The sequence below is a fragment of the Gopherus evgoodei genome, unplaced genomic scaffold (assembly GCF_007399415.2).
Source record: "Gopherus evgoodei ecotype Sinaloan lineage unplaced genomic scaffold, rGopEvg1_v1.p scaffold_35_arrow_ctg1, whole genome shotgun sequence".
Taxonomy (NCBI): Eukaryota; Metazoa; Chordata; order Testudines; family Testudinidae; genus Gopherus; species Gopherus evgoodei.
This window is the reverse complement of record NW_022060027.1, coordinates 4,962,369-4,988,358: the sequence shown is the minus strand read 5'-3', so window position 1 is coordinate 4,988,358 and position 25,990 is coordinate 4,962,369. Positions and strand designations below refer to the sequence as shown.

General features: G+C 60.6%; 1 protein-coding gene across 1 annotated transcript; it reads left to right on the top strand.

The window, feature by feature from the left end:
- The first annotated feature begins 339 nt into the window (after positions 1-339).
- SLC17A7 (solute carrier family 17 member 7) lies at positions 340-25,990 on the top strand. The gene is made up of 12 exons (XM_030544829.1): positions 340-960; positions 16,694-16,946; positions 17,301-17,419; positions 18,812-18,926; positions 19,373-19,460; positions 19,662-19,748; positions 20,241-20,383; positions 20,792-20,941; positions 21,745-21,877; positions 22,287-22,397; positions 22,832-22,959; positions 23,581-25,990. Exons 1-12 carry the CDS (start codon positions 899-901, stop codon positions 23,926-23,928), a joined length of 1,737 nt encoding a protein of 578 aa, XP_030400689.1. The 5' UTR covers positions 340-898; the 3' UTR covers positions 23,929-25,990.

Below are 25,990 nucleotides of genomic sequence, written 5' to 3'. Positions count from 1 at the left end.
GGTCTAGTGGTTAGAGCTGGGGGGCTGGGAGCCAGGACTCCTGGGTTCTCTCCCCGGCTCTGGGAAGGGGAGTGGGGTCTAGTGGTTAGAGCTGGGGGGCTGGGAGCCAGGACTCGTGGGTTCTCTCCCCGGCTCTGGGAAGAGGAGTGGGGTCTAGTGGTTAGAGCTGGGGGGCTGGGAGCCAGGACTCCTGGGTTCTCTCCCCGGCTCTGGGAAGAGGAGTGGTGTCTAGTGGTTAGAGCTGTGGGGCTGGGAGCCAGGACCCCTGGGTTCTCTCCCCGGCTCTGGGAAGAGGAGTGGGGTCTAGTGGTTAGAGCTGGGGGGCTGGGAGCCAGGACTCGTGGGTTCTCTCCCCGGCTCTGGGAAGGGGATGGGCTACAGAGGTTTAGAGTCCTGGAAAGAACCCAGGAGTCCTGGCTCCCAGCCCCCACGGGCTCTTCTCCGGAGGAACCTGCTCCACCTCGGAGCTGTCCCTGGTGCTGCTCCCGGCCCCTCCCCGTGGCCTCGGGGCTGGCCTGCTGGAGCCTGGGGGCGGGGGGGGGGAGTTTGGGGCATAGCCGGCGGCAGCGTCCCACGCAGGATCGCCTGGATTGAGAGCCAGTGACGCGGGAGGCTCGGCGTGGGGGAGCGGCTGGGGCTGGGACAGATCGGTCCTGGGCAGCCGGCGTCTGAGAGCTCCTGCTGCCCTCGGGAGCCAGTGACGGGCAGGAAAGAGAGAGCGAGGGAAAGGAGGAGAGAGAAGCGAAGGAGAGAAGTGAAGAGAAGGGAGGAGGCGAAGAGACGGAGAGAGAGAAGAGAAAAGGAGGAAGGAAACAGGGAGGAAGGCGAGAGGGACAGACCCCCCCGGTGCTGGAGCTGGAACATGGTGCTGTGACCCGGCCCGGTCCCGCTCGCCGCCATGCAGTTCAACAAGGAGCAGTTCCAGAAGTTCGCCGGGAAGACGCTGGGCCAGGTGCACAGGTGAGGATCGGGGCCCCTGTGGGGGCAGGATTGGGGCCCCTGTGGGGGCAGGATCGGGGCCCCGGTACCTGCTTTGCTGGGATTGGGCCCTGGCGGGCTGCAGGGAGACGGTGGCCAGCGGGTGGCGGGTCACGGCTTGACCCGGGCTGGGTTACGAGCACCGACCCCGAGTCTTCGCCTGCTTGCCCCCCAGATCTGCCCCCTCTCTCAGGCTCCTGACCCCCCAATCCATCCCCTCTCCCTCAACCCCCTGTCCCCAAGAATCACCCCTCTCTCTCAGCTTCCCTGTCCCCCACATTCACCCCCTGCCCCCCACATTCACCCCCTCTATCTCAGCCTCCTGCCCCGCAGATCTACCTCCTCCCTCAGCCCCTCCCCACACCATGTCCTCCCCTCAAATCCTGGATTCAGCCCCACCCCACTTCCCCCTAGATTTACCCCATTGCTCAGCCCCCCACACTTAAGCTACACTCCCCCACCGCACCCCCATACACACACTGCCCCCTTCCAGACACACACTCCCACTCTCCATCTGCTTTCCCCACGCACACTCCCCTCCCTTTCCAACTCCTGCCTTGATGCCCAGGGCCAGATGCCAGGGACTCCCCCACCCCCAATACACAACTCTTTCGAGTGGGGTGCAGGGGCTGGCAATTCGCTCGGGGCTGCACCCCAGATCTGCCTTGGGCAGCGTCTCCCTCCCCATCAGCCCTTCCTGGGGCGGATGTGATGGAGGGATATTTGCTTTCTATTTATAACCTTCATCCATTCACCCCCCCCCCGCTCCCCCGGCCCTCTCTAATCCCCCCGCTGTGGCCTTCCGCAGCTTGGTGCAGTTCTCCCCACCCCACTCCCTTGAGTCAGTTTGAACCTTTCTGTGGGTCTGGCCAGGAGTGGGGAGGGGAATGGGGGGGGGAAGGCCCATTGGGCTGGGAGATCTGGGGGGGTTGCGATGAGTGTGGCGGGGATCACAAAATGTTGGGGTCGCCCTGCATGTGGGGGCGGGGAGGTGGAAATTCAAAAAATTCGAGAGGAATATTGCAGGTCATGGAGTAGCGGGAGTGGGGCTGGGCTGGGGCCTGGTGTGGGTCCCTGCTGCCCCCTGCTGGAGGGGACGGGCCCTGCGCTGTGCGCGGGTTGGGGCACGAGCGTGTGCACGTGGGTATCTCGGGGGGGGGGCTGTGCCATGCAGGGGTGTGCTGGGGGGTTGAACGAGGTTGAACGTAAGCCGTGAATTCCTGCCCCAGCCCTCATGTCTGGTCCGTGGCCGGCGCTGCCGCACCCAGGGGAAGCGAGGCGGAGGCCGATCGATGCCGAGCCGGGACATTGTGTTGTTCACAAACCGCCGAGCAAGCAAAACAAACCCCGGCCCTGGCGTGAAGCGGGACCCCGGTGCCCTTACGTAACTGGCCCGGATTCCAGCGAAGAGCCAAAGCTCATGAAATATGCACCAGGTTTATAAACGGCGCCCGCACGATTTATTTAGCCAGCGAGCAAGAAATCCCACGCCAGGGGCTCCGGCCAGGAGCTGCGCAAAGCAGGCAGGATTAGAGCGGAGGCCTCCGTGTGTGTGAGAAACATTTCTGGGCGTCTAGTATAGATAGGCACTCCGATATCGAATCAAACGGGGGTAGGTTATGTAATCATCCCATCTGTGAGCTTGTAAGTGTGTTACACATGATCAAATGTACACCCACCGATGGGATGATCGATCATACGCAGCTAGCGACACAAACTGTTGCGCAAATGCACAGATGTCTGCCTGTATGTAGATAAAACACCCGAAGTGCATGGGCGGGTGTGGAATATATACGTGCACACACAGAATAGACGTGCACACGGAATAAAAACGATGCAATAGACGCGCATAAATATCTACGCACCCATGTATCTATGGAGACGTTCTCAGGTGTGTGTCTGTATATTGTATCTAGAATGGGAGGACTGGCAGGGACCACGAGGGGTCGTCGAGCCCGGTCCCCTGCGCTCACAGCAGGGCTAAGTATTATCGAGACCAGTGGGACGCGGCGGCTCTGGTTAACATCGCTGATCGGGCCGTTAAAAGTCCCATCGTCTGCGCGGCCCGGCTCAGGCAGGCTGGTCCCGACCTGTTCTGGCACCGCGCTCGCCCCCGAAGTGGCCAGCAGGAGGTCTGGCTCCTAGGCAGGGGGCCACAGGGCTCCACGCGCTGCCCCTACCCCAAGCGCCGGCTCCACACTCTCACTGGCCGGTTTCTGGGGCACAGGAGCCGGACCTGCTGCTGGCCGGTTCTGGGGCACAGCATGGTCCCCGGTGCCAGGACAGGGCGGTGGGAAGCCTCCCTTAGCATCTGTGCTGTGCCACTGACCGGGAGTCACCCGAGGTAACTCCGCACCCCAATCCCCAGCCCAGGGTCCCCCCCAACCTGGAGCCCCCTCCTGCACCCCAAGCCCCTCATCCCCAGCCCCACCCTGCAGCCTGCACCCCCAGGCCAGAGTCCTGACTCCCTCCCGCACCCCTGCCCCAGCCCTGAGCCCCCCAACCCAGAGCCCCTTCCTGCACCCCAAGCCCCTCATTCCCGCCCAGCCCCACCCCGCAGCCTGCACCCCCAGCCCAGAGTCCTGACTCCCTCCCACACCTCTGCCCCAGCCCTGAGCCCCCCAACAGAGCCCCCTCCTGCACCCCAAGCCCCTCATTCCTGCCCAGCCCAACCCCGCAGCCTGCACCCCCAGCCCAGAGTCCTGACTCCCTCCCGCACCCCTGCCCCAGCCCTGAGCCCCCCAACACAGAGCCCCCTCCTGCACCCCAAGCCCCTCATCCCCAGCCCCACCCCGCAGCCTGCACCCCCAGCCCAGAGTCCTGACTCCCTCCCACACCTCTGCCCCAGCCCTGAGCCCCCCAGTCCAGAGCCCCCTCCTGCACCCCAAACCCCTCAGTCCTGCCCCGCCCCACCCTGCAGCCTGCACCCCCAGCCCAGAATCCTGACTCTCCTGCATCCCTGCCCCAGCCCTAAGCCCCCCAACCCAGAGCCTCCTGCACCCCAAGCCCCTCATTCCCGCCCAGCCCCACCCTGCAGCCTGCACCCCCAGCCCAGAGTCCTGACTCCCTCCCGCACCCCTGCCCCAGCCCTGAGCCCCCCAACCCAGAGCCCCCTCCTGCAAACCAAGCCCCTCATCCCCAGCCCCACCCTGCAGCCTGCACCCCCAGCCCAGAATCCTGACTCCCTCCCACACCTCTGCCCCAGCCCTGAGCCCCCCAGCCCTGAGCCCCCCAGTCCAGAGCCCCCTCCTGCACCCCAAACCCCTCAGTCCTGCCCTGCCCCACCCTGCAGCCTGCACCCCCAGCCCAGTCCTGACTCTCTCCTGCCCCAGCCCTGAGCCCCCCAACTCAGAGCCTCCTCCTGCACCCCAAGCCCCTCATTCCCGCCCAGCCCAACCCCGCAGCCTGCACCCCCAGCCCAGAGTCCTGACTCCTCCCGCACCCCTGCCCCAGCCCTGAGCCCCCCAACCCAGAGCCTCCTCCTGCACCCCAAGCCCCTCATTCCCGCCCAGCCCAACCCCGCAGCCTGCACCCCCAGCCCAGAGTCCTGACTCCTCCCGCATCCCTGCCCTAGCCCTGAGCCCCCCAACCCAGAGCCCCCTCCTGCACCCCAAACCCCTGTCCTGCCCCACCCCGCAGCCTGCACCCCAAGCCCAGAATCCTGACTCCCTCCCGCACCCCTGCCCCAACCCTGAGCCCCCCAACCCAGAGCCTCCTCCTGCACCCCAAGCCCCTCATTCCTGCCCAGCCCCACCCCGCAGCCTGCACCCCCAGCCCAGAATCCTGACTCCCTCCCGCACCCCTGCCCCAGCCCTGAGCCCCCCAACCCAGAGCCCCCTCCTGCACCCCAAGCCCCTCAGCCCAACCCCGCAGCCTGCACCCCCAGCCCAGAGCCCTGACCCCCCTCCCACACCCCAACCCCCTCATCCTCAGCTCCGTCCAGTCGCAGGCATCAACAATTTTCTTCAACTGGGTGGCCAGAAACAAAGTTTGAAAACTCCTGGTCTAGACGGTTCATCAGTTCTATGTATAAAATCATTAACAGGGACAAAATAAAATCTATTTGCATAGAGTATCTCTAGCTTTTCGACACCCATTTCTGTACGGCCTCTTTCACACACGGGCGCGTGTCCGTGTCTCTCTCTGATGCGCCTGCCTGGACAATAGAGATCCCCACCCACCCTTTATTATAGACACACACACACAATAAACTCCGGCTGTGACAGCTCAAGCCAGATCTTTGTGTAGCTACGACGGGCCGGGGGGCGCAGATCTGGGCGCGTATCTGTTCCCTCGGCGCGCGGATGAAACGGACGTTAAAAGACCAGGCCCAAGGGCGGCAAGTCAAGTGCTCCAGAAATGCCCCTTTGAAGGTGCTTCGGCGTCCTTAATTCGGGTCCCCTTGTGCGTCGGCCTTTCCAGGCCGTCCTTAACGCCGGCCGCACCTGCTTCTTTCAACGCCGGGCAGGGCCGGGGCGTGGGGCAGGGCGGCTCTTCTGTGCCGAGTTTTGGGATCGTTGCTTGACCTTTGCTTTCCTCTTCAGCCCTCGCGCCTTGTTCCCGGCACGCGGTTCACGCTGACCCCTGCTGGCTGCTCAGAGTTTGATCCCTTCCGGGCTTTCCTCCGGGACCTGGCAGCGTCCCACGTGTGGATTCCTTTCTCCCCCCGCCGGGCGAGGGGCCGAGCCCCTTGATCCACGCCGGGCCGGAGGAGCCGCTTGGCGGGACGTAGGGCCTCCGTGTGCTGAGCGCTTCCAGCACGGCGGGCACCTGGAAGCCTCGCTCCAGAGGCTCTGCCTGGCCTCACCCAGGAGCTCCGGGACAGAGGCTCCCCACGGCTCCTGTCCCTTCCTCCAGCGCCCCACCGCACGGCCCGCCCACCTCCTGGCGTCAGCAGCAAAGCCGGCAGGGGCCTGGCCGAGTCACCCCCGGAGCTGGGCTGGCTCGGGAGCACCTGCACCGGGGGGCTCAGATAAGGTTGCACGGCCCTCCTGAGTTATGGCATCATTGACTTCGCACCCTTAACGAGGGGCCTTTCCTCTACCTGCTTTAGACTCGAATGAAATCTCCCTGGGGACAGGAGTGCGTCCAGTGACTGGGGGTAACAAAACATCCGTCCGCTGTCTGGCCATTTATCCCCATCCTCCCCTCCGCTATCTCTCTCTCTCTCTCTCTCTCTCCAGCTCCCCCTTCTATCTATCTATCCCCATCCACCCCCCCTCTATCTATCTATCCCATCCACCCCCCATCTATCTATCTATCCCCAGCCACCTCTTGTCTATTTATCCATCCCCGTGCACCCCCTCTATCTATCGATGTATCGATCTATCCCCATCCACCCCACCCCCTCTCTGTTTCATACCCACACAAGATTTGTGCATAAGGCGTTGGGTCATTTGCCAGCAGCCGACACCTTTCAGGGTCACGGGAGGCCAGTGCAAAGTCAAAAGGCCGTTCGATATTTTTCCCTTCACTGCTGTGAAGTAGACAGCTGGGCCAGGGCTAATCCTCCCGCTCGGCTCCCAACATTAAATTGCTTCTTGTCGTGTGCCAAGGCCGGCTCCTGTGCATGCGCCTGTGTCCTGGCCTCCCCTTGCTTGAGCGGATGAGTCCTGCTCGCTGTGTGTGTGTGTGTGTGTGTGTGAGAGAGAGAGAGAGAAATTGGGCCCACATTTCCCAAGAGATTTAGGCACCCAAAGATGCAGCAAGAGGCACACCAGTGGTTTTGACATCGCCTCGGTGTCTAGCGCCAGTCTCTGTTTCTCTCCAAATCCCCAGCTCCCGGAGTCCTGGGATTTTGTGAAAATGTCAGCTTCCTTTAAAAAAAAAAAAAGTAATTGTTTTAGACCTCCCAGTTGGGGAGAAAACTTAAAAACACGATCCCTAAAGCCATTGTAGGGGGGCACACACAGCTACCCTGGCACAAGGGAGATAACTGGGAGACCTGGGTATGGGAAGTAGTGGGAATGGGAGGGCGCATACAGCCCCTGGCATGGGGGACAATTAGGGGGATTGTAGGGAATATCTGAGAGGGAAGCAGGGCACCCAGGGAGCTGGGGGAGGGGGAATGGAGGTTTTCAAGGAGTTCCTGGTTTGTTCCACCTGACCCCTGAGTATGTGTGGGGGAGACAATGTTGCTCCCCTAGATTGCTATTTCCCTTGACCCAGGGCAGGACGGCCCAGTGGTTAGGACCCGGCCTAGGAGATGACAAACCTGTTTTGTGCCTGTACCCTGCCACAGACTCCCTGGGTGACCCTATTTCGGTCACTTAGCCTCTTCCCCGCCCTCCCCCCCCGCACCATGAGATAATAACCTGCCCCCTGTGGGGGGTAAATAGGTGGCGTGAGGTGCCCAGACGCCAGGACGGGAGTAGGGTGGCTGACCCAGGTAAATTCAAATGAATCGTCTCCGGGGGGAACTTGAAAACCTGCCTTGTGGGTTAAACTATTAACACCCCAGGCCGTAAAAACTACCCACAAGGGCCAGTCATGTCTGGGGTGGCTCCTCCTGGAAAAGGGGCTGGGAGCCAGGACTCCTGGGTTCTCTCCCCAGGTCTGGGAGGGGAGTGGTGTCCAGTGGTTAGAGCAGGGAGAGCTGGGAGCCGCGACATGTGCAACCTTTCCACTCACTCCAGGGACTTTCACCAAGGCGGGGAGAGGCCCGGCTTCCTTCCAACCAGCCCATCCAGGGCGTGCTGAATAATTCAGGCCTTTTCTAGCAATAGCTGCATCCTGCCTCATCTATATTTCATGGTGCTGAAGTTGGCTCCGTAGAATTTTTTTTCCTTCCAGCCCCGTGTTTAAGTCTCACGACTGTGGGAATCCCTTGACCCGCCCAAAGCCCTGAGCAAGGAACTGGCCCTGATTTCAGCTGCATTTTCCTTCCAGCCTAGAGAATTCTTGTAATTGGACCGAAGGGTTTAAATTGTCTTTAGAGTGGGGGGGGGCTGGGAGCCAGGACTCCTGGGTTCAATCCCCAGCTTTGGGAGGGGAGTGGGGTCTAGTGGTTAGAGCAAGGGGGGGCTGGGAGCCAGGACTCCTGGGTTCTGGTCCTGGCTGTGGAGCAGAGGAGTTTTGTGCTATTTTATTTGAATTTGAGTGTCTGTTTTGTGTGCATTGAATTTTCTCTGTATGTTTTTAATATATATCAATATCTATCTATCTATGTACTGCAGATTTTTGTTTTCAGTTGAGCACATCTGCCTTCTGGGTTTGGGGTTTTTATAGCATTCGGTTGTTTTTGTTGGATTCTGGTTGCTTAGGGTTGCATTTGGCTTTGCGTTTACAGCCAATTTCGGGGGTTTATTCCCTTCGTTCGCAGCACGAGGATTATTTAATTAATTAGCATCATTGGCTACAATTAAGCTCCTCAGTTAGATGATTTTATTTGGGTAGGTGGCTTAATTTCAGTTGTTCCCCGCCCTGTTGATTTTCATTCATTACAGTTGTCCCGGTTTCTTATCTGCATGCTGCTTAATTGCAGTGAATTCATTTCTGATGCCACATGGGCACTTTCGCACGATTTAAGATGACTTCGCCACCATCAGATTATTTGCTTGAATTTGGCGGCTCACTGTTCCTGAAATCCATTCTGGGGGGCTTCGATTGCTTTGGCTCTCTTGGGATTGGGAATTTTTTTTCTCTGATTTTCCTTTTTATTCTGATAAATTCGGATCAAATCGAGTGGCTTTGGCGCCGTTGTGTCCTGGCCAATTCCAATGATTTCGTTGCCTTTTTATCGGCTTTCGGGAGGCTTCTGTTCCCCCGCCCCCCATGGGTCGGTTTCATTGCGGTTCAATTCGTCAGGCTCCGGCTCTAAATCGGCTTGTTTGCTTCGGTTTGCGTCCCCGCTGTGTTCTTGTCACAGAGTGTGGGGGAGTCCAGGCCCTGCACCCCCCACTTACTGCGATTCACCGGGACTCTCAGCCGGCCGGTAACAGAAGGTTTATTAGCCGACAGGAACAGCCCAAAACAGAGCTTGTAGGTACAGGAAACAGGACCCCTCAGTCAGGGACTTCTGCGGAGATGGGGAGCCCAGACCCCCCATCTGGGCCTCCCTCCATTTCCCCAGCCTGAAGCCCCCTCCAGCCCCTCCTCTGGCCTTTGTCTCTTTCCAGGGCCAGGTGGTCACCTTATCTCTTTGTTCTCCAGCACCTTCAGTTGGCACCTTTGCAGAGGAGGGGTCCAGGCATTTAGTTGCCAGGAGACAGGGTGTCGGCCATTCTCTGTGCCGACCCCTGCACACCCCTGCCCTCTAGCGTTCTGCAACAATCACACCCCCTTATCCCACCACCTAGATACTTAAGAAAGGCAAGGGGGAAACTGAGGCACCCACACAGTATTTAGAGAAAACATTAAGAACGTTCCTGCTTTGTCACAATTCTCCAACTCCACGCTGCCCGCGCTGGCTTTGCCACGCTTCCTCGCTGATCCTGCCCCGTCCTCTGCGTAGAGCAGAAGTGGGAGCCTCGTGGGCACTAGCAGGCAAAGGTCTGTCACGCCCCAAATGGCTGGAAATCGGGTGCCCATTTTCCTCAGGGCCAGGAATTAACTGTTGGACCGACCGGCCAAGGGCCATTTTGAAACGCCAGGAATCGAATCGCCCCTGCGGTGTCTCTTTGCCCAGCTACATGGCTCGAGCGTCGGGAGTCATTCACTTGAAGGTGGGTTTCGCAAACCTTTCCCCCCACCCCCCGGTCAGCTCTTCTCCGGACCCGCTCCGGCTTCTCCAGTCTGCCGCTGTGCTAGCCCCGGCCGTTGGACAGCCCCGACGTGCTGCACGCCCAAACCGAGGCAGATCTGTTCAGATAAAACAGCCCAGCGTCACTGGAAATTTCCCAGGGCGGATGCCCCTGCAACGCTCGGACCAGCCTGGCCTTTGTGATGAATGTGGCCAGCTGCACACCCAGCTTTTCCTTCACTTCAGAAGACCTGGGAGCTAGGACGCCTGGGTTCTCTCCCCAGTTCTGGAAGGGGAGTGGGGTCCAGTGTTGTATAGACAAAACTACACAGGATCTTTTCAGGGGGCAAGACAAAGATGCTACATTTATTATGATAATTTGATTTATGACCAATAACTAATATCTTAATTCTTATACACACACATTATACCTAATACCTATATACACACACACACACACACATTATACCTAATACCTATACACAAACACACACATTATACCTAATACCTACACACACACACACACACACACACACACACACTATACCTAATACCTACACACACACACACACACACACACACACACACACACACACACACACACACACTATACCTAATACCTATACACACACACACACACACATCCATCAGATGTTCTGCAGCTGCTGCATAGTTACCAGCCCTGAAGATCGCTTGAGTTCATGGCTTGATTTTGCAGCTTGGGTTCGTAACTTGTGGTGGTAACTGGCCAGGAAAGCCGGGCACAAGGACGAGCTGGGTCTCTGTTGGGCCTGCACCGATGTCCTTCCATGTTGGCAGCAGAATGTTACCCTCCAAGGTCTCCCATCTCGTCCATCCTTTTTGTAGCCTTTAGTTTGAATCCAGAGTCTATAGGTCTTGCTGTGTCACTGCCTCTGGGTTTGGTGATTGATCACCCGTCAATTGCAGGCCTGACTTTCAGCCTGGGACCTGGCTTTGATCTTCCTTCTATTGTACCTTTTCTTTTTAGGGTGGACACTTCTTACTTTGTTAGGGCTCTTGTCTGCAGCTTCAGCCGGTGGGGTTTGAACTTTATTTCATCAGGACAGGCTGGGGCTGGAGGTTGATTCCGTCATCCATACATACCTCAGTCACACATCTAAACTAAACAAAAAGATTACAGCAGGGTCTGCACAAATGAAGGTTGGAGGAAGCTTTTACAAAATGGAGTCAACGTTTTAAAATGGGGCTTGAATTCCAATATGGCAAACAGTGAAGAGAAGGTACAGTGTAGGCAAGTGTAGTGGATGGTGAACAGAAGTTACATCAATAAAGTGAACAATTAAAAACAATTTCATTTCTCAGTTCTACACCAGTGGGTTAGAGCAGGCGTGGGCTGGGAGCCAGGACTCCTGGGTTCTGTAGCACTGCCCTGAATTAGCTCCTGCTCGGCTTTGGGTTTGATTTTCAGGCCTAGTGTGTGGATCCCTGGACTGAGTGCGAGGAGGTAGCATCGTAATCTGATGGCTGAGCTCTATCGGGACTGGCTTTCGTTCCACTTGATTGTGAGGTGTGCGGATGTGCATGCAGATCTATTATCTGTATTATGGTAGCACCTAGGAGACCTGGTCATGGAGCAGCACCCCCATGATGCAAGGCACTGCGCAGTATTAGGTGTATTACTGTAGTGCCTAGGCGCTCCAGTCATGCATTGTGCTAGGGGTGCTGTGAATTTGCATTGCTATTAGGTGCATTATGGTAGCATCCAGGAGCCCCTGACACGGCCCAGGCCCCTATGATGCCAGACGCTGCACAGTATTAGGTGTATTATGGTATGCCCAGGAGCTCCAGATATGGGCCAGGCACCCTTGGTGCCAGGTGCTGTGCATTATAAGGTGTATTACGGTAGCACCCAGGTGCCCCAGAGACGGGCCCAGGGCCCCACAGCTGCACAGACCCTGAACTAAAAGCCGGCCCTGCCCTGAAGAGCCACAAGTGCCAGACAAGAGGCGCTGGCTGGAGACAGACGGACAGGGGAACCCAGGGCAGGACCCAGACACTATGGGGGGCAGCACGGGAGACCTCCAGCGCCTGGCCCCACTGGCATCCCGGCTGGGACAAGCCTGAGGAGGGAGCCAAAGGCAGATAATGAGGTGGCTGTGCCGGTGCTCACGGGGGCACCTGCCCTGCGTGGGGGGCAGTCGGGTGCAGGGCAGGGAGTGACGGAGACTGGCAGCTTGTATCTGACACACTAGCGATGGGCAGCCAGGCCTGACGTGGGCACAGCAACGGGCATGGAGAACAGACTGTGCAGTGGCGTACAAGCAGGGCATGTCTGTGTTTCCCAAGAGCAGAGAACCGTGGTGTATTTACATGGTAAGGGGGCCCCTGGGTCTTCCCGAGCGGGTGGTTAGACCACCTGCCAAGCACCCCCCCAGAGTACAGCAGTCTGAGCTGTGTCTTGCTGCCATGAGAGCAGCCTGTTTTCTCTCTCTCTGGTTTTGGGCCCTGAGTCTTCAAAGAACCAAACAACCTCCGGAGCTTGGCTTTGAAATGCCCGAGATTTTCCAACTAACGCCCAGGCGCTGCTTTGACTTGGCTGGTTTTCAAGATTTTCTCAGCAACTTTGAAGGTACAAACCTTAAATTATTACAACGGTCATCGACCTCTGACCCCCCCTTGGTTTAGCCGAGATTTGCAGGGAGGGGAGGCTCTTTCCTAGGGGACCACATTGTTCGTAGACTAGCCTCCGCTAACCTGACCGGCTGGCGTTAATTCCTGCTTCAGCTGGAGCAGATTGGTTCAGAAACCGGCTGGATTTACCGAGTGCTGGCGGAGGATCCACCCCAGCCGGTGGTTAATTCTCCCGGTGGTTAAACATTTGCACCTTGGCTGCAGGCTGAATTGGTCCAGCTTCCGCGTTAGACCTTTGCCAGATTAAAGACGCCTTCCTTAGCAAATTCCCTCATGCTGGTCGTCCCCAACCTTCTCCTTCTTAAGCTGCATCCATGAATCTCCCCCCTCCCAGCACATTCCTGCCCCAGTTGTGCCCCATGGGGGGCGGATGCTCCCCACCCTCCCCGGTCACCTTATGCGGCTGGATTTAGCCAGGTGCCCGGTGGCTAATTCCCCTGCAGCGAGGGTCACCCCCAGCCCCCTACAGTAAGGGAGGGGGAGCTCAGAGTGAGAGTAGATGGATACACCGGTCATCCGGTGGGGTGAGGGGCTGGGGGGGTCATCCCCATAGGAGGGACTCGCACAGATATGGCCCCACGCACTAACCCGGGACCAGGGCTGGCTTTAGACCTATTCCACCAATTCCCCTGAATCAGGCCCCGCGCCTAAGAGGGCCCCGTGCCCAGTGAGAATCCCTTCCCTGGCTAGAGGCGCCTTTTTAATTTTTACTCACCTGGCGGCACTCTGGGTCTTCAGCGGCACTTCGGTGTCGGGTCCTTCACTCACTCCGGGTCTTCGGTGTCATTTCGGCGGCGAGTCCTTCAGTGCCGATGACGACCTGGAGCGAGTGAAGGACCCGCTGCCGAAGTGCCGTCGAAGACTCGGAGCACCGCCCGGTGAGTACAAGCCCCATGTGTTTTTTTTTTAAGTCATCCCCGCTGGGGCCCCAGCGAAACTGTTCGAATTGGGCCCTGCACTTCCTAAAGCCGGCCCTGCCCAGGACCCCCTGCCACCCCCAGCTGGATCTTGAGACCTGGGCCAGGGGTCCCCGCTCCTCAATATCGCCTCCCACCCCCCCCAGAGCAGGATTCGTTCCCCCCAGCACACACAGCGCAGGACCAGCCCCCTCCAGCAGGGGACGCCAGGGACACACACACACACACACACAGAGTGCAGGGCCCAGCCCCTCCAGCAGGGGGCGCTAGGGATACACACACACACACACACACACACACACACACACACACACACACACACAGTGCAGGGCCCAGCCCCTCCAGCAGGGGACGCCAGGGACACACACACACACACACACACACACACACAGAGTGCAGGGCCCAGCCCCTCCAGCAGGGGGCGCCAGGGACACACACACACACACACACACAGTGCAGGGCCCAGCCCCTCCAGCAGGGGGCGCCAGGGACACACACACACACACACACACACACACACACACCCCACAGGGCCAGCCCCCTCCAGCAGGGGGCGCCAGGGACACACACGCACACACCCTGCAGGACCTGCCCCCTCCAGCAGGGGGCGCCAGGGACACACACACACACACACACACACACACACACACCCCGCAGGCCTTCCCCCTCCAGCAGGGGGCGCCAGGGACATACACACACACACACACACCCCGCAGGCCTGCCCCCTCCAGCAGGGGGCGCCAGGGACACACACACACACCCCGCAGGGCCCGGCCTCGCCAGCAGGGGGCGGTAGACACTCCGCCCCCCCACACACACACACACACTCGGGGCGGTTCTGCTCTCACTCGCCGGGCTGGGGGGCGGGGGCTGGAGCAGCTTGTGCTGGGGGGCGGGGGGGCTCCAGGCCGGTGCAGGAAGAAGCGGATGCGGCAGCTTGGCCGGGAGCCCAGCGCGGGGGTTTAGCGCCGCTTCCATATGGTCCCGCTGCGCCCAGCGCTCGCCACGTGGAATCGGCACCGGCGCCAACCCCCCCCCCCCGTCCGCCCCCCAACACACCGGGCTGGGATGGCAGCGGGGGGCAGCGGGGGGCGGGGGGCAGCGGGGGGGCGGCAGTTTCTCTCACCGGCTCTTGCGGAGCTGCTGGTGCTAAGAAGATGCGGCGTGAAACGGTGCAAGAATTAGCAGCTGCCTCTTAACACCAGGCAGGGGGTGAGGGGGTGAGAAGGGGATGCGGGGGAGGAGGGGACTGGGGTGGGGAAGCGAGGGGGGGTGGGTGTTGGGATGAAGGTAGAGGGGAAGGAGTGAGGGTGGGGCTAGGAGGCAGCAGGGGGGGTTGACGGGGCGGGGGTAGGGGGGATGGCGCCGGGCCCAGAAATTATAGGCTGGTCCTGCACTCATATCACCCAGGGTCAATGCGGAGTCACTCCTGTTTGCAAGAGGGGCAGGGCCAAGTTGTGCTCTCAGCTCCCCTGGGGTCAATCCAGAGTCACTCCTGTTTGCAATGGACACAGGGCCAGGTGCTGATCTCAACTCCTCCGGGGTCAATCCAGAGTCACTCTTGTTTGCAGTGGAGGCAGGGCCGGGTGATGATCTCAGCTCCCCTGGGGTCAATCTGGAGTCACTCCTGTTTGCAATGGACGCAGGGCCAGGTGCTGATCTCAGCTCCCCTGGGGTCAATCTGGAGTCACTCCTGTTTGCAATGGGGGCAGGGCCGGGCATTTTACCAACTGAAGAGAAACAAAAACCTGAAGGCTTCAACATCTGTTAACTAGGAGCAAACCCTGGAAATAGGCTGGTGGGAGAGGTTGGGGGAGATAGATGGATTGTGGCAATTGCACCCCAGTGCTGGGCGAGGGGTCCCTGTATACCTAGTCCCTGTCCCAGGGGGGTCCCCATATACCCAGCCCCCATGCCCTGCCCCAGGGGGGTCCCCGTATACCTGGGCTCCAGGCCCCACCGCAGAGGGGCTGCGTCCCAGCGCTGGGCGAGGGGTCCCCGTATACCTGGGCCCCGTGCCCCACCCCAGAGGGGCTGCACCCTGGTGCTAAGTGAGGGGTCCCTATATATCCAGCCCCCGGGCCCTTGCCCCAGGGGGCCCCGGCAGGAAGCTGTGGGGAAAGCTGGCACCAGAGGAGCTGAGGGCGCTGGGGAAGGTCAGTTCAGCTGGGGCCGGGCGCCGGGCGGGGGAGCTCAGCCAGGGATATTTAAAACCGTCCTTGTGATCTGCTAACACAGCCACCTGCACTGTGACCCGGCAGCTCTGTGTGCTGAGCAAGGCCAGCGGGGGGGCCAGCCCCGAGTCCCCAGGGCAGCACTACGGGGCCTGTCCTGCAGGGGGTGGAGGGGAATCGACCTACCTACCCACCCGGTCCATGCCCATCCATCCCCATCCGCCCTATCTATCTATCCCCGTCACCCCCCATCCATCTATCTATCTATCTATCTATCTATCTATCTATCTATCTATCTATCTATCTATCTATCTATCTATCTATCTATCTATCCCTGTCACCCCCCATCTAGCTATCTATCTACCTATCTATCCCCGTCACCCCCCATCCGCCCTATCTGTTCCCGTCACCCCCTATCTATCTATCTATCTATCTATCCATCCCCGTCACCCCCCATCTATCTATCTATCTATCTATCTATCTATCTATCTATCTATCCCCGTCACCCCATCTATCTATCTATCTATCTATCTATCTATCTATCTATCTATCTATCTATCTATCTATCTATCCCCGTCACCCCATCTATCTATCTATCTATCCCTGTCACCCCCCATCTATCTATCTATCTATCTATCTATCTATCTATCTATCTATCCCTGTCACCCCCCATCTATCTATCTATCTATCTATCCATCCCCGTCACCCCCCATCTATCTATCTATCTATCTATCTATCTATCTATCTATCTATCTATCTATCTATCTATCTATCCCGTCACCCCCATCTATCTATCTATCTATCTATCTATCTATCTATCTATCTATCTATCTATCCCCGTCACCCCCATCTATCTATCTATCTATCTATCCCTGTCACCCCCCATCTATCTATCTATCTATCTATCTATCCCCGTCACCCTATCTATCTATCTATCTATCTATCTATCTATCTATCTATCTATCTATCTATCTATCTATCTATCCCCATCCGCCCCCCATCTATCTATCTATCTATCTATCTATCTATCTATCTATCCCCATCCACCCCATCTATCTATCCATCCCCATCCGCCCCCCATCTATCTATCCATCCCCATCCGCCCCCTCTATCTATCTATCTATCTATCTATCTATCTATCTATCTATCTATCTATCTATCTATCTATCTATCTATCCCCATCACCCCCCATCTATCTATCTATCTATCTATCTATCTATCTATCTATCTATCTATCTATCTATCTCTGTCTCTCCCTGTCCCTGGGCCAGGCTGCTGGAGCGGCGCCAGCCGAGCGGGGAGACGATCGAGCTGACGCAGGAGGGGCGTGCGGTGGAGGTGTCGGAGAAGCACCAGCCGGTCGTGGACTGCACCTGCTTCGGCCTCCCGCGCCGGTACATCATCGCCATGCTCTGCGGCTTCGGATTCTGCATCAGCTTCGGGATCCGCTGCAACCTGGGCGTGGCCATCGTCAGCATGGTGAACAACAATACGGTGTACCGGGGCGACAAGGTGGTGGTGGAGGTGAGCGGCCTGTCCCCTCTAGGGGGCGCTGGCTCCCACCTGGCCCCAGGGCAGGGACTGGGGCCCGGGGTCTGTCCCCTCCAGGGGGCGCCAGCTCCCATCGGGCCCCAGGACAGGGACTGGCTGGCTCAGGGGGGCAGGGAATGGGGCAGGGGCCTGTCCCCTCTAGGGGGCACTGGCTCCCACCCAGCCTCAGGGCAGGGACTGGCTGGCTCACGGGGGTGGGGAATAGGACCTGAGGCCTGTCCCCTCTGGGGGCGCTGGCTCCCATCGGGCCCCAGGGCAGGGACTGGCTGGCTCAGGGGGGCAGGAAATGAGGTGCGGGACCTTTCCTCTGTTTCTTTTCCTCCACAGAAAGCCCAGTTCACCTGGGACCCCGAAACAGTCGGGATGATTCACGGCTCCTTCTTTTGGGGCTACATCGTCACGCAAATCCCTGGTGGCTTCATCGCCCAGAAATTTGCTGCCAATAGGTTAGAAGAGAGACACAGCCAGCCCCATTGCCCCAGGGTGGTATTAGGGGGTGCTGGGCAGCGGGGCGGGGGGCTCCACAGGGGGCGCTGAGCTGCAGGCAGTGGGACGGGGGTTCAGCAAGGGGGGCTGGGCTGCAGGGGTGGGGGGCAGGGAGATGTTTCAGATCAGGTACAAAATCTCAATCTCATTAAATCTCCCCTGGCTCCTTTCCGCCCTGTCAGGGCCTGGCCCCTTTCCAAATGGGCTAATCCTCGGCTGGTTCCCGAAATCTCCCGGGAGAGATGCCACTTCCTGTCCCGCTGTGCTGCAGCCTGCCGTTACCCAGCCCCCATCCTAGCACCAGGCGAGGGGTCCCCGTGCACCCAGCCCCCATACTGCACCCCACAGGGGCCAGGTCCCAGTGCTGGTTGTGGGGTCCCCAGATACCCAGCCCCTGTGCCGTACCCTAGAGAGGTCTCCGGATACCCAGCCCCTGCGTCCCACCTCAGAGGCATCAGTGGTGCGACGGTGTGAGGTAGGCAAAATGCACTAGTGAACAGCTGTTACGATCAGGGACAATGCTGCTCCAGCCATGACCAGCAGTGGCATAAATAGAAAGCAGCGATTGTGCCAACACAATAATGTTTCACTAGTGTTAGCACAGTACACTAGTGAGCAGCAAGCATGCAAACACTCGTGATCAGTGAGCGTGCAATACACTGCATGCAAACCCAATAGGAGCAGAGAGCATTCAATGCATGAGTGGCAACCATGCAGTGCACTAGTGGACAATGTGTGTGGAAACACAATAGTGAGCAGCCAGCATGTGATGCTCTTTTGAGCAGTGAACCCAAGATTCAGTTGAACATAAGATCAAGTTGCACGGATACAAACACAATAGTGTGCAACAAGCGTTTAGTGGAGTAGTGAGCACTGAGCATGCAAACACAATGGTGACCCTCGAGAGTGCAATCACTATAGTGAGCAGTGAGTGTGCAATGCACTAAGGTGCAGTATTTGAATGCACCAGCAAGCACACACATACACTAGCACTCCGTAAGCATGCAGGCACTGTAGTGAGCTGCAAATGTGCAAACACAGCGAGCAGCGAGCGTGCAGTCACAAGCAGCAAGCGTGCAAGACTGCTGAGGAGCAACCATGCAAACACAACCGTGCGCCTTGCACCAGTGAGCAGGCAAACACAACCGGAAGCAGCAAGCATGCAATGCACGCGTGAGAAGCAAAGACACCAGTGCACAGTGAATGTACGGTGCGCTAGTGAGTGGGCAAACACGAGTGACCAAGCGTGCGACACACCAGCACGCAGCGAGCAGTCGCCCCGCTGCACAACAGTGAGCTGCGTGGCTGCGATTGCACAAGCGCCCCGCCCTGACCCTCCCCCTCCCCCGCAGGGTGTTTGGCTTTGCCATTGTGGCCACCTCGACGCTGAACATGCTGATCCCGTCGGCCGCCCGGGTTCACTACGGCTGCGTCATCTTCGTCCGCATCCTGCAGGGGCTGGTGGAGGTGAGCATCCGCTGGGGCGGGGGGGGACTGAGGGGGAGGGGGTGGGGCTTGCCTTCCTGGCCACGCCCCCATCCCCATGGGGGAGGCTTGGGGAGGAAGGATTAGGGGAGGGGCTTGATATGTTGGCCACACCCCTTCCCCACATGGAGGTGGGGTAAGAGGGTGGGGCTTGCTTTTCTGGCCACGCCCATTCCTAGTCAGGGTGGGAGAGGGCAACCTGTTGAGAGGGGTGGAGCTGCTTGTAGGGGGCGGGGCTCCATCTAGCCACGCCTTCTTTGCCTATTGGGAGGTGGGCAACACGGTATGGGGCGTGGCCTGATGTGCTAGCCACCTCCCCTTCCTAATGGAAGGGGCTTAGTGTGAAGGGAGGGCGCTAGGGAAGGGGCGGAGCCTGGTAGCTGGCCACACCCCCCGAGCCCTAACATCTGTCTGTCCGTCTGTCCCAGGGGGTGACGTACCCGGCCTGCCATGGGATCTGGAGCAAGTGGGCCCCCCCTCTGGAGCGCAGCCGCCTGGCCACCACGGCCTTCTGCGGTAAGGGACCCTCCCCCACCGAGCACGGACGCCTGGGTTCTCACCCTGGCGCCGGGAGGGCAGTGGGGGTCTAGTGGTTAGAGCGAGGGGGGGGCGGGCAGTCCGGACGCCTGGGTTCTCACCCTGGTTGGGGGGGGGGAGTGAGGCTTGTTTGGTTCACACCGCGGGGCTTTGGCTAACGTGGGCCACAACCTCCCACAGGCTCCTACGCGGGTGCAGTGGTGGCCATGCCGCTGGCCGGGGTCCTGGTCCAGTACTCGGGGTGGACTTCGGTCTTCTACGTCTATGGTAAGGTCAGACCCACAGACCCATCTGTCCCGGCATCCTGCCTCCCCCCACCCACCCACGGGCCCATCCGCCCTGGCATCCAGCCTTTTCCCTCATACCCACGGACCCATCAACCCCAGTGTCCAGCCTCCCTCCTCCCACCCACAGGCCCATCTGCCCCGGCATCCAGCCTCCCCCCACCCACCCACGGGCCCATGTGCCCCGGCATCCAGCCTCCCCCCATGGGCCCATGTGCCCTGGCGTCCAGCCTCCCACCACTCGCCCACGGGCCCATCTGCCCCGGTGTCCAGCCTCCCCCCACCCACCCACGGGCCCATCCGCCCTGGCGTCCAGCCTCCCATCACTCACCCACGGGCCCATCTGCCCCGGTGTCCAGCCTCCCCCCTCACACCCATGGCCCCCTCCTGCCCTATCCCCACACAGAGGCAGGGGGGGCTCTCCCAGCTGGCTGTCCCCCCGCCCCACCGTGACTGCTCCTGCCTCCCTCGACAGGCAGCTTTGGGATCTTCTGGTACATGTTCTGGTTGCTGGTTTCCTATGAAAGCCCAGCTCAGCACCCCACCATCACGCAGGAGGAGCGCCGGTACATCGAAGAGAGCATCGGGGAGAGCGCCAGCCTCATGAACCCGCTGGTGGTGAGACCCCACGGCAGGCGGGCTGGGGGCACTGCTGTGGGAAGCTCACAGCACCGGGATGCCCTAGGCTGGGGGCACTGCTGTGGGGAAGCTCACAGCACCGGGATGCCCTGGGCTGGGGGCACTGCTGTGGGGAAGCTTGCAGCACCTGGATGCCCTAGCCTGGGGGCACTGCTGTGGGGAAGCTCACAGCATCAGGATGCTCTGGCCTGGGGGCACTGCTGTGGGGAAGCTTGCAGCACCTGGATGCCCTAGCCTGGGGGCACTGCTGTGGGGAAGCTCACAGCATCAGGACGCTCTGGCCTGGGGGCACTGCTGTGGGGAAGCTCGCAGCGCTGGGATGCCCTAGCCTGGGGTCACTGCTGCGGGGAAGCTCGCAGCCTGGCTATCTCACCCTTCCCCTGGCAGAAATTCAAAGCCCCCTGGCGCAAGTTCTTCACCTCCATGCCCGTCTACGCCATCATCGTTGCCAACTTCTGCCGCAGCTGGACCTTCTACCTGCTGCTCATCAGCCAGCCGGCCTACTTCGAGGAGGTCTTCGGCTTCGAGATCAGCAAGGTACCGGCCCAGCCCAGTGGTCCAGGCCCCCGGCACCCACCCCACCCCGCTGCCCTCCCCAGGACAGAACCCAGGAGTCCGGGCCCCCAGACCCACCCCACCCCGCTGCCCTCCCCAGGACAGAACCCAGGAGTCCGGGCCCCCAGCTCCCACCCCACCCCGCTGCCCTCCCCAGGACAGAACCCAGGAGTCCGGGTCCCCAGCTCCCACCCCACCCCGCTGCCCTCCCCAGGACAGAGCCCAGGAGTCCGGGCCCCCAGCACCCACCCCACCCCGCTTCCCTCCCCAGGACAGAACCCAGGAGTCCGGGCCCCCAGCACCCACTCCACCCTGCTGCCCTCCCCAGGACAGAGCCCAGGAGTCCGGGCCCCCAGCACCCACCCCACCCCGCTTCCCTCCCCAGGACAGAACCCAGGAGTCCAGGCATCCAGCCCCCACGCTGCCCTCCCCAAATCCAGGCACCCAGCCCCCGCGCTGTCCCCCCCAAGCTGGGACAGAACCCAGGCATCCGGGCGCCCAGCCCCCATGCTGCCCTTCCCAAGCCGGGACAGGACCCAGGCATCCGGATGCCCAGCCCCCTCCCCCACTCTAACCACTAGACCCCAGAGCTGGGACAGAACCCAGGCCCCCCAGCCCTGAGCAGGGAATTCTAGGGGTCGAATCTGGCCTCCTCCCATCAGCGTAACAAGTTGGTTGGGGCCCAGACTCAGCTGGGTGGGACCCAGGAAACAGCGGGGTGGGGGTGGGGGAGGCTCCCCGCAGGTGCCAGGGCAGGTGACTCCCCCTCTCCCTGTCCCCCCCAGGTGGGCCTGCTCTCCGCCCTGCCCCACCTGGTCATGACCATCATCGTCCCCATCGGGGGGCAGATCGCAGATTTCCTGCGCAGCCGAAGGATCATGTCCACCACCAACGTCCGCAAGATGATGAACTGTGGAGGTGAGACGGGGCTGCGGGTCGGGAGTGAGGGGCACCGGCAGAGCTGGGGGGTGCCCAGGGCTGGACTGGCAGGGGGCTGCGAGTCAGGAGTGAGGGGCACCGGCAGAGCGGGGGGGAGCCCAGGGCTCGGCTGGCAGGGGGCAGCAGGGCAGGAGTGAGGGGCACCAGCAGAGCTGGGGGGTGCCCAGGGCTGGACTGGCAGGGGGCTGCGGGGCAGGAGTGAGGGGCACTGGCAGAGCTGGGGGGAGCCCAGGGCTCGGCTGGCAGGGGGCAGCAAGGCAGGAGTGAGGGGCACCGGCGGGGCTGGGCTGGCAGGGGGCTGCGGATCAGGAGTGAGGGGCACCGTAATGGCTGGATGTGTGTGTGACTCAGTTTCTCTCTCTGCCCCCACCCCCCGTTCTCCCCCCAGGCTTTGGCATGGAGGCGACTCTGCTGCTGGTGGTAGGTTATTCCCACAGTAAAGGCGTCGCCATCTCGTTCCTGGTCCTTGCTGTGGGCTTCAGTGGCTTCGCTATTTCAGGTCAGCAGGGGCGGTGTGGGGCAGGGAAGGGGATGGGAGCGTGGCAGGGGGTGCTGTGGGGCAGGGGGCTCCGTGGGGCAGAGAACGGGGTGGGTGCACGGCAGTGGGCACCGTGAGGTGGGGCCAGAGTGTGGCAGGGGGTGTTGTGGGGCAGGGCAGAGAGTGTGATGGGGGCACCAGGTGGCATGGCAGAGGGTGCTGTGTGGCAAGGCAGGGGCTAGGGGCACCGCAGGGCAGGGCAGGGGGTGGGGATGTGGCAGGGGGCACCATGGGGCAGGGGACAAGTGCATGGCAGGAGGAGCCATGGGGCAGGGCAGAGAGTGTGGAAGGGGGCACCAGGGGGTGTGGCAGGGGATGCATGGGGCAGGGCAGGGGGCGCCACGGGGCAGGGCAGGGGGCTCTGACCTATTGACTTTGCTCCCCTGTCCCCGCAGGGTTCAACGTGAATCACCTGGACATCGCCCCACGTTACGCCAGCATCCTCATGGGCATCTCCAACGGGGTGGGCACCCTCTCGGGCATGGTCTGCCCCATCATCGTCGGGGCCATGACCAAGCACAAGGTGCGGCAGGGCCGAGGGGGCAGGGCTGGGCTGGGCTAGCGGGGCCTGCGGGTCAGGAGTGAGGGGCACCGGCAGGGCTAGGGGGGGCAATTCTGGGCAAGTAGGGGCTGCGGGTCGGGAGTGAGGGGCACCGGCAGAGCTAGGGGGGGCAATTCTGGGCAAGTAGGGGCTGCGGGTCGGGAGTGAGGGGAACTGGCAGAGCTAGGGGGTGCCTGGGGCTGGGGGGGCAGGGGCTGCGGGTCAGGAGTGAGGGGCACTGGCAGGGCTGGGAGGAGGCTGTTGAAGCTGGTGCTCATGGGGGGGGCACTCAGCAGCCCAGCGTCGGGGGTTGCTGATCTTGCCCCCCTCCCGCTCCCCCCCATCCAGGTCAAAAAGTTTAAAAGGAAGGAAATAAAATATTATTTTGTCTCTTCCTTCTCCCCCTCCCCCACTCCCTGCCCTACCCCTTCCTCCCCCTCCCATTCTCCCTACTCCTCCCTGCCCATCCCCTCTACTCCCCCTCCCCCAACTCTCTGCCCTGCTCCCCCCTGCTCCAACCCCCCCAATTCCTCCTCAATCCCCCTGCCCTGCCCCCCATGCCCTGCTCCCCCCCACCCCCCATTCCTCGGGGGTGGGGCGCAGACGCGGGAGGAGTGGCAGTACGTGTTCCTCATCGCCTCGCTGGTGCACTACGGGGGGGTCGTGTTCTACGGGATCTTCGCCTCGGGCGAGAAGCAGCCCTGGGCCGAGCCGGAGGAGACCAGCCCCGAGAAATGCGGCTTCATCCACGAGGACGAGCTGGCCGACGAGGAGGACGAGGCCGCCCGGGGGGCGGGTGACGGGGGAGGGGGCAGCTACGGGGCCACCAAGAGCACCAGCTTCGCCAACGGGGGCTGGGCGGCCGACTGGGACAAGAAGGAGGAGTTCGTGCAGGAGCCCGGCAAAGACACCTACATGTATGGGGCACCGCGGGAGAGGGACCTGTCCTAGGGACCCCCCAAATCTCCGCCTCCCCCCAGGCACCTCTGCGATGGTATAGTCCAGGAGGGTGGGGCCACACTTGGCCACACCCCTAGTCTTCAGGCCACACCCCAGTTCTCCCCCACTACATTGGTACAGTCCAGGGGGGTTGGGACTACACTTGGCCACACCCCTGTTCTGCAGGCCACGCCCCAATCCCCCCACTGTGTTGGTATGGTCCAGGGGGACAGGACTGAGCTTGGCACACCCCCCCTTCCTCCACTGCATTGGTACAAGCCAGCAAGGTGAGGTGGAGCTAAATTAGGCCACACCCAAATCCGCCCCAAGTGCCACTGAGCCAGGGGGTGGGATTTATTTTGGCCACTCCCAAATCCCCCACTGCTTTGGTATAAACCAAGGGGGGGCGGGGCTGAGTTAGGCCACAGCCCCCACCCTATGGGCCACGGCCCCCTTCATTGGTGCCATCCAGGAGGGCGAGGGAGTGGAGCTGAGTCAGGCCACACCCCCAAGCCCTTCAGCCCCACCCAACCCCCTCCCCGCTCACTGGGATCCGCCCTATTGGTACAATCCTCTCCTCGCCCCCCTCCACGAGCCACGCCCAAATCTTGACCCTCTGGGCACCACCATTTGGTCTGACCCATCAGGGCGAGGGGGTGGCACTTAGGGTTAAGTTGCCCTGCCCTCCAGGCCTGTGGCAATGATACGACCCATTTGAGGGGTGGGGGGAAGCCCCCTGACCCCATTGACAGGAGTCTGGGGGGAGGGCGGGGCAGAGGGTAGATCTTTGACCCTGAGGTCAGAAGGTCTTGACCTTTGACCCTTGGCCTCTGCGGGGGCACCACTTGACCTTGAGATCAAAAAGCCTTTGACCTCAAGGCTCAGCTTTGACCCCAAGTTGACCGTGAGGTTCATGGTGTTTGACCTTTGACCTTGAGGCTCTCGCATGCCCCATAATAAATTCCCTCCCCAGCAGGCCTGGGGGGCAGCACTAGGGATCCATGGGGGGGAGAGCAGTGGAGAGGGGTGGGGGGATGCCCCAGACTGACCCCGGGGTTCAATCTGACAGCGTCTTTACAAAGTGACATGACAAATGGCGGTTTTGAGCCACCCCTCCTGAGCCAGTTGGCGGTTTTGAGACGCCCCCCACCCCTCCCTCCTTCTCCGAGCTGCCTGTCCTGGCAGCTCCCAGCCATGGCCGAGATGACGGTTTCAAGCTGCTCCCTGCATTCTCAGTTGGCAGGTTCGACACCCCACAAGCTGCAGGTGGTGGGTTCGAGACATTTCACACGCTCTAGCGGGGGGGGTTGAGACACCCCGTGCACTCCAGCTGGCAGTTTCAAGTTAGCCTGCATATTTTATGTGACGGTTTCATGTTACCCTGTACAGCTCTAACCAGCGATTTCAAGCCACCCCGCATGTCCTAGCAGGCATCCAGTCAGGCTGCCTGATCCAGGTCTAGCCGGTAGTTTCGGGACACCCCACACAATCCAGCCACCGATGCCAAGCCGCCCCGCATGTCCTAGCTCGCTGGGTCACGGTTGCTGCATCGCAATTCTCCTGGGTATTTTCCAACTGCCTTGCTTCCTCCAGCCGGCGGCTTCAAGTCACCCCACAGCCTCCAGCTGGCAGTTTCAGGCCACCCCAACCCATCCAGCTGACGGCTTCAAGCCACCTAGCACATTCTTAGTCCAGGGCTTCAAACAAGTCAATACCCTCTAGTTGGCGGTTTCATGCCCCCTCTTACATGTGACAGTTTCAAGTCCCCCCCTTGCATTCTCTCGAGCCGTGTAGACACCTGTGGAGTGAGGCCCGGCCCTACCCAACATCCCAACCCACCCACCCCCCTTCTGGTTTGGCCCTGGCGTCGCCCAGTTCCTCCCAGTTAGAGGCAGGTGGCGATGCTGTGGGCTGGGGGGTACCCCCAAAAGTGGGGCGGGGGAGACCTGAGCCCCCTGTCCCCTTCCCTCCCCACAGTTCTGGCATTGGAGGGTCCGCCTGGCGTTGAGTGTACATGTCTCCCCCCCATTTGGAATAAACCAATTCTTGTGTAAATATATAAATATAAATTATA